Below are 15,256 nucleotides of genomic sequence, written 5' to 3'. Positions count from 1 at the left end.
CCCATAAATACTCCCTTGGCAAAAAGGCAAATTCAGAACAGCAGATTGTCTCACATGCAATCCTATCAGCAAGAAGGAGATACATGCAGCAGCTCCCCAGGTAGAGAGGAAGAGAATGCAGCAGCTGGGAGAGAGTCACTGCTTTCTGGCCTTGCTGAGACCCCAGCAAAAACAATTGAAGGGTCTGGGCCCGAAACATCAGCTTTTGTGCTCTTAGGATGCTGCTTGGCCTGCTGTGTTTATCCAGCTCCACATTTTGTTATCTCGGATTCTCCAGCATCTGTAGTTCCCATTATCTCCGAAGGTCATTTAATACTCCTAGATCTGTGACAGCATCACCACACCCACTCAGGCTGCTTCTACTGTTCCAACCTAAAAAAAATCCCCAAGGCCTCACCAGCGGCTTATTTTCTCATTGACGGCTCGGCGCTCATCTGTCAGTCTCTCTCTGGAAGAACCCAGGACAAAACACATCTCTTAAAGCCACTGCATCGTCACCCAGGGAGAGCCACTTGCGAAGAGCAGCACTGCAGTTCATACATGTCAGGAAATCACCAAAAGGGTCAAATAGAAAATTCGGAATTTTACCGAGAGAGTGGTGAGTATATGGACCTCACGGTCGCTAGGCAGCTGCAATGGTTGAGGAGATGCCAACCTTCTCTAGTCTCCTATCTTTTGTCTGCCTAGCCCTAATTACAGCAAGCCCCGCTGCAAGAAATTGAGAATGGTCATGATGCAGAGAAGGAGTCCATTTAGCCCATTGAGCCTGTACTAGTTCTGCTACCTAGAGCCAATCTCTGGCCTTTTCCACTGCGTTTCTGCACGCCGTTTCTATTCAAACAATCATCCAGGGCTCTCTTGAATGCCTCAATTCAACGGGGATCCATCGTATTCGCAGGGCAGTGATTCAATGTCCGCGGATCAGGGAATCAACGAAGAAAGGCTTTCAGGGCATCTGAGCCAACCTCAAGGCATTGAATGGACTGGACCCACAGGATGCCCGTGATACCTGGCCTGCCTCAAAATCCATCAGAAAGAGACTTTGGCTTTCTCTACCGGGAAACATCGAGACTGGTTTGACGACAACAAACAGGTTGTCCAGGGGCTACTAAAGCACAAGTGTAAGCCATTCACAAACTGCGACCATGCCAATACTCAAGGGACGGAAAGCAGCTCCAATGACAAATGAAACCCGTGGTTCAATGAGAAACATTTGATTTAAAGAACGAGTACTGGACAGAAGGAAATCCAGCAAGCCCCGAGGAGAATTCTGGTGCAATTTAGAGAAGAGTTAAACCACGAAGGTGTACCTGCTTCAGACATCCCAGATAGACCTACATGGAGGCCTGTGCAAACAGCAGGAGTGCCTCCATGGGAGATGGAAACTAGTGTGGAGGTAGAAGCTCAGCCAGGACTGCGTGGAATGGTGGAGCAGCCTCAAGAAGCTGAGGCACCTACTCCTATTACTATGATTTCTGACTCTATGAAATACAATACAGTGGGGGCTCTGAGTGTCAGTTGTTGAAATATTCTTTGGTCCATGCTTGAGGAAGAGGGATTAGATGTGGACTTTAGAGAGGAAACGTGAATTGTATAATGTTTCAGCTAAAAACGGGATTAGAATGTCGGCACAATGGAATGTTCTTTCCTTGGTTTCCTCTCGTGAATGAATTTAAAACAAAAAGATCAGTTTGAATCTTTAGGCTGGCAGTGTGTACTTTAAACAGTGCAAATCTCTAACTCTTAGAATAACACAGCAACAGACAGAGACTGTTTGAACTATCACATCTCTACTGGAGCATTCAGAGAGTTTGCCAATTCGTCACATTACCGCTGCACTCTCCCCGTCACACCAACAACTTTCTACTTCAAATATCTACACAGTTTATTTTTGTCAGGAAAACTCATTGTGTTTTGTTCAGGAAGCATCATTCCTGTCTGCTGAGGTTCTCCTTGAGGCTGGGAGGTCAACTTGCTCCCAGTTTTTCCAACTCATTGTTTCTTGGACAACTGCAGAATTATCTGGGAATGCGGTGGGGTTTGGATGAGGAATTCTGAACTTCTACAGCATCAAAACAGAATAGCATGAGTAGGACACTCAGCCTCGTACATGATGGCCTATCTAAATCTGAACTCCACCCTGAGTGGGAGATCTGAAATACAACCCGGGCAAGGGCCACCCCCTTACTATTTACAGTCTATCAACAGAGGTTTGTCACCTCAAGTATCACCTGGCCTCGGGTGTCAGCAAGTTAAATACCACCTAGCCGAGTATAGATTGAGATTTATGAAAGATATTTGGCACAAGTACTGAGTATAGCCATAAACAAGTAAAGCGTTAAGTATACAAAGATGCCATTCACGGGTGCCCACTTCGTAACAAAAACCAGAATTAAAAGATTTTAACACATCCAAAGGGTAAGCAAGAAAAACAAGCCCAGATCTCAGAGTCCCAAGTCCCACCTCCACATAGTACAGGCACCGCTCCAATTGTTAGGGCAACCAGGAGGCCGCCACCGTCACTGGCCCACCGTCCCCGCTCTCACCGTCACTGCCCCACCATCCCCGCTCTCACCGTCACTGCCCCACCGTCCCCGCTCTCACCGTCACTGCCTCACCGTCCCCGCTCTCACCGTCACTGCCCCACCGTCCCCGCTCTCACCGTCACTGCCCCACCGTCCCCGCACTCACCGTCACTGCCTCACCGTCCCCGCTCTCACCATCACTGCCCCACCATCCCAGCTCTCACCGTCACTGCCCCAGCGTCCCCGCTCTCACCGTCACTGCCTCACCGTCCCCGCTCTCACCGTCACTGCCCCACCGTCCCCGCTCTCACCGTCACTGCCTCACCGTCTCCGCTCTCACCGTCACTGCCCCACCATCCCAGCTCTCACCGTCACTGCCTCACCGTCCCCGCTCTCACCGTCACTGCCTCACCGTCCCCGCTCTCACCGTCACTGCCCCACCGTCCCCGCTCTCACCGTCACTGCCTCACCGTCCCCGCTGTCACCGTCACTGCCCCACCGTCCCCGCTCTCACCGTCACTGCCCCACCGTCCCCGCACTCACCGTCACTGCCTCACCGTCCCCGCTCTCACCATCACTGCCCCACCGTCCCAGCTCTCACCGTCACTGCCCCACCGTCCCCGCTCTCACCGTCACTGCCTCACCGTCCCCGCTCTCACCGTCACTGCCCCACCGTCCCCGCTCTCACCGTCACTGCCCCACCGTCCCAGCTCTCACCGTCACTGCCTCACCGTCCCAGCTCTCACCGTCACTGCCTCACCGTCCCCGCTCTCACCATCTCTGCCTCACCATCCCAGCTCAATCCTTCCACACTCTCACTGTCACTGCCTCACCATCCCAGCTCTCACTGTCACTGCCTCACCATCCCAGCTCTCACCGTCACTGTGTCACCGTCCCAGCTCTCACTGTCACTGCCTCACCATCCCAGCTGTCACCGTCACTGCCTCACCGTCTCCGCTCTCACCGTCACTGCCTCAACGTCCCAGCTCTCACTGTCACTGCCTCACCGTCCCCGCTCTCACCGTCACTGCCTCACCGTCCCCGCTCTCACCATTACTGCCTCACTATCCCCGCTCTCACCGTCACTGTCTCACCGTCCCCGCTCTCACCGTCACTGTCTCACCGTCCCCGCTGTCAACGTCACTGCCTCACCGTCCCAGCTCTCGCCGTCACTGTGTCACCGTCCCAGCTCTCACTGTCACTGCCTCACCGTCCCAGCTCTCACTGTCACTGCCTCACTGTCCCAGCTCTCACCGTCACTGCCTCACCGTCCCAGCTCTCACCGTCACTGCGTCAGCGTCCCAGCTCTCACCGTCACTGCCTCACCATCCCAGCTCAAACCGTCCCCACTCTCACTGTCACTGCGTCACCATTACAGCTCTCACCGTCACTGCCTCACCACCCCCGCTCTCACCGTCACTGCCTCACCGTCCCAGCTCTCACCATCCCAGCTCTCACCATCACTGCCCCACCGTCCCAGCTCTCAACGTCACTGCCTCACCGTCCCCGCTCTCACCATCGCTGCCCCACCGTCCCAGCTCTCACCGTCACTGCCTCACCGTCCCTGCTCTCACCGTCACTGCCCCACCGTCCCCGCTCTCACCGTCACTGCCCCACCGTCCCCGCACTCACCGTCACTGCCTCACCGTCCCCGCTCTCACCATCACTGCCCCACCGTCCCAGCTCTCACCGTCACTGCCCCACCGTCCCCGCTCTCACCGTCACTGCCTCACCGTCCCCGCTCTCACCATCACTGCCCCACCGTCCCAGCTCTCACCGTCACTGCCTCACTGTCCCCGCTCTCACCGTCACTGCCTCACCGTCCCCGCTCTCACCGTCACTGCCCCACCATCCCAGCTCTCACCGTCACTGCCTCACCGTCCCCGCTCTCACCGTCACTGCCTCACCGTCCCCGCTCTCACCGTCACTGCCTCACCGTCCCAGCTCTCACTGTCACTGCCTCACCGTCCCAGCTCTCACCGTCACTGTGTCACCGTCCCAGCTCTCACCGTCACTGTGTCACTGTCCCAGCTCTCACCGTCACTGCCTCACCATCCCAGCTCAAACCGTCCCCACTCTCACTGTCACTGCCTCACCATCCCAGCTGTCACCGTCACTGCCTCACCGTCTCCGCTCTCACCGTCACTGCCTCACCGTCCCAGCTCTCACCGTCACTGCCTCACCGTCCCCGCTCTCACCGTCACTGCCTCACCGTCCCCGCTCTCACCGTCACTGCCCCACCGTCCCCGCACTCACCGTCACTGCCTCACCGTCCCCGCTCTCACCATCACTGCCCCACCATCCCAGCTCTCACCGTCACTGCCCCAGCGTCCCCGCTCTCACCGTCACTGCCTCACCGTCCCCGCTCTCACCGTCACTGCCCCACCGTCCCCGCTCTCACCGTCACTGCCTCACCGTCCCCGCTCTCACCGTCACTGCCCCACCATCCCAGCTCTCACCGTCACTGCCTCACCGTCCCCGCTCTCACCGTCACTGCCTCACCGTCCCCGCTCTCACCGTCACTGCCTCACCGTCCCCGCTGTCACCGTCACTGCCCCACCGTCCCCGCTCTCACCGTCACTGCCCCACCGTCCCCGCACTCACCGTCACTGCCTCACCGTCCCCGCTCTCACCATCACTGCCCCACCGTCCCAGCTCTCACCGTCACTGCCCCACCGTCCCCGCTCTCACCGTCACTGCCTCACCGTCCCCGCTCTCACCGTCACTGCCCCACCGTCCCCGCTCTCACCGTCACTGCCCCACCGTCCCAGCTCTCACCGTCACTGCCTCACCGTCCCAGCTCTCACCGTCACTGCCTCACCGTCCCCGCTCTCACCATCTCTGCCTCACCATCCCAGCTCAATCCTTCCACACTCTCACTGTCACTGCCTCACCATCCCAGCTCTCACTGTCACTGCCTCACCGTCCCAGCTCTCACCGTCACTGTGTCACCGTCCCAGCTCTCACTGTCACTGCCTCACCATCCCAGCTGTCACCGTCACTGCCTCACCGTCTCCGCTCTCACCGTCACTGCCTCAACGTCCCAGCTCTCACTGTCACTGCCTCACCGTCCCCGCTCTCACCGTCACTGCCTCACCGTCCCCGCTCTCACCATTACTGCCTCACTATCCCCGCTCTCACCGTCACTGTCTCACCGTCTCCGCTCTCACCGTCACTGTCTCACCGTCCCCGCTGTCAACGTCACTGCCTCACCGTCCCAGCTCTCGCCGTCACTGTGTCACCGTCCCAGCTCTCACTGTCACTGCCTCACCGTCCCAGCTCTCACTGTCACTGCCTCACTGTCCCAGCTCTCACCGTCACTGCCTCACCGTCCCAGCTCTCACCGTCACTGCGTCAGCGTCCCAGCTCTCACCGTCACTGCCTCACCATCCCAGCTCAAACCGTCCCCACTCTCACTGTCACTGCGTCACCATTACAGCTCTCACCGTCACTGCCTCACCACCCCCGCTCTCACCGTCACTGCCTCACCGTCCCAGCTCTCACCATCCCAGCTCTCACCATCACTGCCCCACCGTCCCAGCTCTCAACGTCACTGCCTCACCGTCCCCGCTCTCACCATCGCTGCCCCACCGTCCCAGCTCTCACCGTCACTGCCTCACCGTCCCTGCTCTCACCGTCACTGCCCCACCGTCCCCGCTCTCACCGTCACTGCCCCACCGTCCCCGCACTCACCGTCACTGCCTCACCGTCCCCGCTCTCACCATCACTGCCCCACCGTCCCAGCTCTCACCGTCACTGCCCCACCGTCCCCGCTCTCACCGTCACTGCCTCACCGTCCCCGCTCTCACCATCACTGCCTCACCGTCCCCGCTCTCACCGTCACTGCCTCACCGTCCCCGCTCTCACCGTCACTGCCTCACCGTCCCAGCTCTCACTGTCACTGCCTCACCGTCCCAGCTCTCACCGTCACTGTGTCACCGTCCCAGCTCTCACCGTCACTGTGTCACTGTCCCAGCTCTCACCGTCACTGCCTCACCATCCCAGCTCAAACCGTCCCCACTCTCACTGTCACTGCCTCACCATCCCAGCTGTCACCGTCACTGCCTCACCGTCTCCGCTCTCACCGTCACTGCCTCACCGTCCCAGCTCTCACCGTCACTGCCTCACCGTCCCCGCTCTCACCGTCACTGCCTCACCGTCCCCGCTCTCACCATTACTGCCTCACTATCCCCGCTCTCACCGTCACTGTCTCATCGTCCCCGCTCTCACCGTCACTGCCTCACCGTCCCAGCTCTCGCCGTCACTGTGTCACCGTCCCAGCTCTCACTGTCACTGCCTCACCGTCCCAGCTCTCACTGTCACTGCCTCACCATCCCAGCTCACACCGTCACTGCGTCAGCGTCCCAGCTCTCACCGTCACTGCCTCACCATCCCAGCTCAAACCGTCCCCACTCTCACTGTCACTGCGTCACCATTACAGCTCTCACCGTCACTGCCTCACCACCCCCGCTCTCACCATCACTGCCTCACCGTCCCCGCTCTCACCATCACTGCCTCACCGTCCCCGCTCTCACCGTCCCAGCTCTCACCATCCCAGCTCTCACCATCACTGCCTCACCGTCCCCGCTCTCACCGTCCCAGCTCTCACCATCCCAGCTCTCACCATCACTGCCCCACCGTCCCAGCTCTCACCGTCACTGCCTCACCGTCCCCGCTCTCACCATCACTGCCCCACCGTCCCAGCTCTCACCGTCACTGCCCCACCGTCCCCGCTGTCACCGTCACTGCCTCAACGTCCCAGCTCTCACCGTCACTGCCCCACCGTCCCCGCTCTCACCGTCACTGCCTCACCGTCCCAGCTCTCACCGTCACTGTGTCACCGTCCCAGCTCTCACCGTCACTGCCCCACCGTCCCAGCTCTCACCGTCACTGCCCCACTGTCCCCGCTCTCACCGTCACTGCCTCACCGTCCCCGCTCTCACCATCACTGCCTCACCATCCCAGCTCAATCCTTCCACACTCTCACCGTCACTGTGTCACCATTCCAGCTCTCACTGTCACTGCCTCACCGTCCCAGCTCTCACCGTCACTGTGTCACCGTCCCAGCTCTCACCGTCACTGCCTCACCATCCCAGCTCAAACTGTCCCCACTCTCGCTGTCACTGCGTCACCATTACAGCTCTCACCGTCACTGCCTCACCGTCCCCGCTCTCACCATTACTGCCTCACCGTCCCCGCTCTCAGCGTCACTGCCTCACCGTCCCCGCTCTCACCGTCACTGCCTCACCGTCCCAGCTCTCACCGTCACTGTCTCACCGTCCCCGCTCTCACCGTCACTGCCTCACCGTCCCCGCTCTCACCGTCACTGCCTCACCGTCCCAGCTCTCGCCGTCACTGTATCACCGTCCCAGCTCTCACTGTCACTGCCTCACCATCCCAGCTCTCACCGTCACTGCGTCAGCGTCTCAGCTCTCACCGTCACTGCCTCACCATCCCAGCTCTCACCGCCACTGCCTCACCGTCCCAGCTCTCACTGTCACTGCCTCACCATCCCAGCTCTCACCGTCACTGTGTCACCGTCCCAGCTCTCACCGTCACTGTGTCACCGTCCCAGCTCTCACCGTCACTGCCTCACCGTCCCCGCTCTCACCATCACTGCCTCACCGTCCCCGCTCTCACCGTCACTGCCTCACCGTCCCCGCTCTCACTGTCAATGCCTCACCATCCCAGCTGTCACCGTCACTGCCTCACCGTCTCCGCTTTCACTATCACTGCCTCACCGTCCCCGCTCTCACCGTCACTGCCTCACCGTCCCCGCTCTCACCGTCACCGCGTCACCGTCCCAGCTCTCACCGTCACTGCCTCACCGTCCCCGCTCTCACTGTCAATGCCTCACCGTCCCAGCTCTCACTCACTGTGTCACCGTCCCAGCTCTCACTGTCACTGCCTCACCATCCCAGCTCTCGCTGTCACTGCCTCACCGTCCCAGCTCTCACCGACCCCGCTCTCACCGTCACTGTCTCACCGTCCCAGCTCTCGCCGTCACTGCCTCACCGTCCCAGCTGTCACTGTCACTGCCTCACTGTCCTCGCTCTCACCCTCACTGCCTGACTGCCCGCTCTCACCCTCACTGCCTCACTGTCCTCGCTCTCACCCTCACTGCCTGACTGCCCGCTCTCACCCTCACTGCCTCACTGTCCTCGCTCTCACCCTCACTGACTGACTGCCCCGCTCTCACCCTCACAGTCTGACTGCCCCGCTCTCACCCTCAGTGCCTCACCGTCCTCGCTCTCACCCTCACTGACTGACTGCCCCGCTCTCACCCTCAGTGCTTCACCGTCCTCGCTCTCACCCTCACAGTCTGACTGCCCGCTCTCACCCTCACTGACTGACTGCCCCGCTCTCACCCTCAGTGCCTCACCGTCCTCGCTCTCACCCTCACAGTCTGACTGCCCGCTCTCACCCTCAGTGCCTCACCGTCCTCGCTCTCACCCTCACTGCCTGACTGCCCGCTCTCACCCTCAGTGCCTCACCGTCCTCGCTCTCACCCTCACTGCCTGACTGCCCGCTCTCACCCTCACTGCCTCACCGTCCTCACTCTCACCCTCACTGCCTGACTGCCCCGCTCTCACCCTCACTGCCTGACTGCCCCGCTCTCACCCTCACTGCCTCACCGTCCTCGCTCTCACCCTCACTGCCTGACTGCCCGCTCTCACCCTCAGTGCCTCACCGTCCTCGCTCTCACCCTCACAGTCTGACTGCCCGCTCTCACCCTCAGTGCCTCACCGTCCTCGCTCTCACCCTCACAGTCTGACTGCCCGCTCTCACCCTCAGTGCCTCACTGTCCTCGCTCTCACCCTCACTGCCTGACTGCCCGCTCTCACCCTCAGTGCCTCACCGTCCTCGCTCTCACCCTCACAGTCTGACTGCCCGCTCTCACCCTCAGTGCCTCACCGTCCTCGCTCTCACCCTCACAGTCTGACTGCCCGCTCTCACCCTCAGTGCCTCACCGTCCTCGCTCTCACCCTCACAGTCTGACTGCCCGCTCTCACCCTCAGTGCCTCACCGTCCTCGCTCTCACCCTCACTGCCTGACTGCCCGCTCTCACCCTCACTGCCTCACCGTCCTCACTCTCACCCTCACTGCCTGACTGCCCCGCTCTCACCCTCACTGCCTGACTGCCTGCTCTCACCCTCACTGACTGACTGCCCCGCTCTCACCCTCACTGCCTGACTGCCCCGCTCTCACTCTCACTGCCTCACCGTCCTCGCACTCACCCTCACTGCCTGACTGCCCGCTCTCACCCTCAGTGCCTCACCGTCCTCGCTCTCACCCTCACAGTCTGACTGCCCGCTCTCACCCTCAGTGCCTCACCGTCCTCGCTCTCACCCTCACAGTCTGACTGCCCGCTCTCACCCTCAGTGCCTCACTGTCCTCGCTCTCACCCTCACTGCCTGACTGCCCGCTCTCACCCTCAGTGCCTCACCGTCCTCGCTCTCACCCTCACAGTCTGACTGCCCGCTCTCACCCTCAGTGCCTCACCGTCCTCGCTCTCACCCTCACAGTCTGACTGCCCGCTCTCACCCTCAGTGCCTCACTATCCTGCTCTCATTTCCAACATTGCTCTGGCCCTCACTCAATCTGCCATCACAGCAGGACATGGCCCACGTATTCAGCTCCTGCCACGTGGCTCCCATTCGCGTCTTGGCTCCTTAGGTAGGTCGTTAAAAGGGTATTGGGCTGAGCGGGTGGTATTACTGCAGAGAGAAGAGAGAAAAGAGACGATGAAGAACAAGGGAAAGGCAGGGGAGTGGGAACTGGTGAGCCATGTGTCACTCCAAATGGAGTGACTAGTCCTGCCACCATCCAACCAGCAGTTGTTCAGCAAATAGATGACCGTCGTGTCATTGCCCATTCAGTAAGATGCTTCAGAGTGATTTGGCCATGTTGAGTGATTGGGTAAAATGAGCAGCAAATGAAGTATGTTGAGGATAAATGTGAGGTTATCCAGCAAACCAGGACAGTGGATTTTTACTGGAATGGTGTTAGATGAGGAGAGGAGGAGGTGCAATGGGACCTGGGTGTCCTTGGACACCAGTTGCTGGAAGTAAGTATCGCTGGGACAGCAGGTAGTGAAGAAAACAAATATAGTCTTGGCCTTCATAGTGACAGGATTCATGCACAGAGGAGGGATGTTTTGCTGCAGTTATACAGGGCCTTGGAGAGACCACACCTGGAGTATTGTGGATAAGAAAGTGTGAAGCTGGATGAACAGAGCAAGCCAAGCAGCATCTCAGGAGCACAAAAGGAGATGGCCCAGGTGAACTTGAGGTTGGGGTGGAAGGTGTTGGTGAAGTGGATGAACTGTTCGAGCTCCTCTGGGGAGCAAGAGGCGGCGCCGATACAGTCATCAATGTAACGGAAGGAGAGGTGGGGTTTGGGGCCTGTGTAGGTGTGGAAGATGGACTGTTCCACGTAACCAACAAAGAGGCAGGCATAGCTGGGGCCCATGCGGGTGCCCATGGCCACCCCCTTAGTCTGTAAGAAGTGGGAGGAATTGAAAGAGAAGTTGTTGACCAACTTACAAACATGTTTAGGCAAAACCTCCCGAAAAATCTGACTTCCCCAGTGAGCAGTGCTCTGAAAGCTTGTGATTTCAAATCAACCTGCTAGACTATAACCTGGTGTTGTGCGACTTCCGAATTTGTCCATCCCAGTCTAACTCTGGCACCTCCACATCCTGAAAAATCAATTACAATGGACTGGGCACTGTGCCTGGACACCTGAAAACAATCCCTTCTACCTTCCCAATTCTGAAACGGACAATGTTGCTGGGGGATGACAAGAACGAACACTTCTAAAGCACTCTGAGGCTTTCCTTGAAGTGTCGCAGCATTGACATTAATAATGGGGAGGAGTTTGCGACCAGCTATTCAGAATGATGAAAACCTGTCCACCAAACTTTATCATGCTGTAAATCCAATTGCTGGAATGATGAGACAGAGTCATCTCCCGCCTCATACTTCCTCCCCTTAGTTTCATATCCCTTCAAGTACCTACCCAACAAAAATACCCTCATTTCAGTTTTGAAATTTCAGTGGACTTCAGAATCTCTCTGGGGCAGGAGTTCTGGATTCATATACTCAATTATATTCAGAAGTACTGTCGGAAGTCTCCTCTGAACAGCGGAACTCCAATTGTTCATGTAACGGCCCTTTTATTGTAAATAATAGTTTCTCCCTATTGTTACAAACTCAGTGGGCTTCCCTCTGTACTGGTGCTAATCTCTGATTCCACTCTCATTTCACCCTGAATTATCCTGTAATCATCAATACCCAAAGCCCAGACTCCAATCCGTTTTGGTGTCTATGAGGTTTGACATCTTCTGTTTCACCACTGAATCAGCGTTTCAGGAACAACTTCTTTTAGATAGAGAGTGGTATGAATTTGGGGCTCAGTTGCATGTGGACCTGTTGAGGTGACTGACATAGATATATGTCAACGTGGCACTCTTGTGTGAACCTGAAGCTTCATAGGTCAACATAAAGGGCCCCGTTTGGTGCAGACAGAAAGAACACGTAAAGCCACTGCGTCTCTTTCAAGTCAACATAGGAAATGGCTATTCACTCATTCATTTCTCATACTAACGCCTCAACCAATCAGTCAACCTGCTTGGTTTCAAATGTAAATAAAAATTGGCATTTAATTGTCAGTCATCATTAACTGGCGTACACTTCATCCAATACCTCTACCAATCAGAGTCCACCTGCCAACCAATCAGCACACTTCTCTCATACTGTATAATCACAGGTTACCCTTTAATTTGGTGTCTATGAATTGGTGCAAGATCAAAAGCTTTGATAAAAACAACTTTTCTTTAGTTCTGTACTGCCAAATGCCTAAATAAATACATTCACAGAAAAGCTAGATATTCGCACGGGGGTGAATCAATAGATGGATATGCTAATAGGAATGTAGAGCATAAGCTCTGGTATTCATTGGTGAGCTGAATGGTCTGTTTCTGCTCATTCTATGTGATTGTATGTAACGTTTTCACCACTGAGCTCATGAAGCCTCTGAGTCTTTCTGAAGCACAGTGTGAATGATCAGTTCACTCCAGACTCTCACTTTCCATTGTATAGAAATCCATCCAATCATTTGCTTGTTTTGGAATTGCTCTGGGCAGCTTTATGTGAGCACTGTGCACGTTCTTCTGTTTTGCAGAGAAATTGCTGACAATCCCTTCATTTCTACCATCCCTGCAAATGCCTTCGATGGTTTGTCCAATGAGTCACTGACCCTGTAAGTAAAACATCACTGTGGTTGAAGAATAACTTTTACTATCAGCCAGTAGGAGGTGCTACACTGGAGGGGAGGGGAGACGTAGCCTGGGGATAGAAGGTTCGTAAATACTGATTCCTCACTAATAAGACAGATCATGATCTACAGTTTTGCCAGATTCTAGTGATTCATTTTTTTAAAGTTTATTCATAGATATAACTGCCTTTATTATCCAAAGGGCAGTTAAGATCCACACCTCTGTTGGTCAAACCAGGTAAGAACAGCAGATTTCTTACCCTGAAGGGCATTAATGAACAAATTACCATTTAACAAGAAGTAACACGGGCCCATCAGGGTAGATGTTAACTCCAAATTCTTGGTGCATTTAACCTTCACTATCTGCCACGGTGGGATTTGAACCTAAATCCCTAGGATGTGAACCAGAAGCTTGTGGGTTGTTAAACCAATGATTTTGCATTTGCACCAGCATTTGCTTACAGATGCCCGTGGTGGTGGTAGGGGTTGGGGGCCGGGCTGGTGGGGGGGTGGGGGGTTGGGTGGGGGCAACCATTTTGCTCAGGTTGTATGGATTGTGTGGGTTAGATATCATTCTGCAACATCAGTGGAGAATTACCAGGCTTCATCGTAAGTTTGGGTGATAGCATAATACCCGCACTGTTAGATCAACAGCCTGCAGTACCCTGGCTCCTGCACTGAAACCAGGGGAGAGATTTAATAATGTGGGCATTGACTAAAAGGTAAGCTTATTCTTAAATAACAAGCAGGAAGCAGGCAGGTACATCATCTTCATCCTCGCCATGGGTGCTGGACCATCACAGAATAACTCAATGCCACCCACAGCCCGAGCAATCTTCTCCAAAGACACAATTGTATCTGAAATAACCCCACAGAAGCCGGTATCCTGTCACTCAGTCACCCAGTATTTACAATGGAGAGCCCTTGACACTGATCCAGCTCCCTCAGAGCCAGCTCTCAGAGTGAACAGAACCTGTTTATATCTGTCAGCCAGGGCTCCCTGATTGGACCAGGTTAACAGTCCCAGTTGGGGAACTCATACTGTATGAGGCCAACCTGACTGACCTCATTACAATCACTGCATTGCCCTTTGAAATTGATCAAACTCTGGAACACGGTGAAGGATTTGTAGAGGTTCCTGTTTTTTTAGACTTCACGCCCCTAGTACTGCTCATAATTAACAATGTCCCTGCTCATGAGTGTCGCAAATAGAGACTGAAGAGAGGGTGATAACCAAGGAATATTGCAAACAATTTTATTCTCCTTATTTGAGGTGCATTGGAACTTTTGCCAGATTGTTTCCAGAGATCCAGAGACTACATCTGCGGGAAGTGCACCCAACTCCAGCTCCTTGAAAACCGGGCTAGGGAACTTGAGCTGGAGCTGGAGCTGGAGCTGGATGAACTTCGGATCATTCGGGAGGCAGGGGGGTTATTGAGAGGACTTACAGGGAGGTAGTCATTCCTCAAGTACAGGAAAAAGGCAGATGGGTTACGGTCAGGGGACGGCAAGGGAACTGGCAGGCAGTGCAGGGATCCCCTGTGGCCATTCCCCTCAACAATAAGTATACCGTTTTGGATACTGTTTGGGGGGTTCGACTTACCAGGGGAAAGCAGTGGGGCACGGGTCTCTGGCACAGAGTCTGTCCCTGCTGCTCAGAAGGGAAGGGGGAAGAGGAGCAGAGCATCAGTCATTGGGGACTCCATAGTTAGGGGGACAGATAGGAGGTTCTGTGGGGACGAGAGAGACTCACGGTTGGTGTGTTGCCTCCCAGGTGCCAGGGTGCGTGATGTCTCTGATTGTGTTTTTGGGATCCTTAAGGTGGAGGGGGAGCAGCCCAAAGTCATGGCCCACATTGGCACCAACAACATAGGTAGGAAGAGAGATGGGGATTTAAGGCAGAAATTCAGGGAGCTAGGATGGAAGCTGAGAGCTAGGACGAACAGAGTTGTTGTCTCTGGTTTGTTGCCCGTGCCACGTGCTAGTGAGGCGAGGAATAGGGAGAGGAGGAGTTGAACACGTGGCTACAGGGATGGTGCAGGAGGGAGGGTTTTGGATTCTTGGATAATTGGGGCTCTTTCTGGGGTAGGTGGGACCTCTACAAGCAAGACGGTCTTCACCTGAACCAGAGGGGTACCGACATCCTGGGTGGGAAATTTGCTAAGGCTATTCGGGTGGGTTTAAACTAATTCAGCAGGGGAATGGGCACCAAAATTGTAGTTCGCGTATAGAAAAGGTTGAGAGTAGGGTGGTCCGAAATAAAGTTTCAGGGAAGCAAGATGGCACTGGCAAGCAAGAAGTTGGATTGAAGTGTGTCTACTTGCACGCCAGGAGCGTCCGGAATAAGGTGGGTGAACTTGCAGCATGGGTTAGTACCTGGGACTTTGATGTTGTGGCGATTTCGGAGACATGGATAGAGCAGGGACAGGAATGGTTGTTGCAGGTTCCGGGAT

General features: G+C 55.8%; 1 protein-coding gene across 1 annotated transcript in view; it reads left to right on the top strand.

Annotated features, from left to right (window-relative positions):
- tshr (thyroid stimulating hormone receptor) overlaps positions 1 to 15,256 on the top strand; it is an 85,462-nt gene that overhangs the window by 42,497 nt on the left and 27,709 nt on the right. Inside the window, exon 6 of the mRNA XM_048536985.2 lies at positions 12,711 to 12,788. Coding sequence (XP_048392942.1) covers positions 12,711 to 12,788 — 78 coding nt within the window. The remainder of the gene's footprint in view (positions 1 to 12,710; positions 12,789 to 15,256) is intronic.

Source organism: Stegostoma tigrinum, chromosome 10, assembly GCF_030684315.1.
Source record: "Stegostoma tigrinum isolate sSteTig4 chromosome 10, sSteTig4.hap1, whole genome shotgun sequence".
Taxonomy (NCBI): domain Eukaryota; kingdom Metazoa; phylum Chordata; class Chondrichthyes; order Orectolobiformes; family Stegostomatidae; genus Stegostoma; species Stegostoma tigrinum.
Note: the sequence above shows the minus strand (reverse complement) of the source record. Positions and strands in the feature narration are given on the sequence as shown.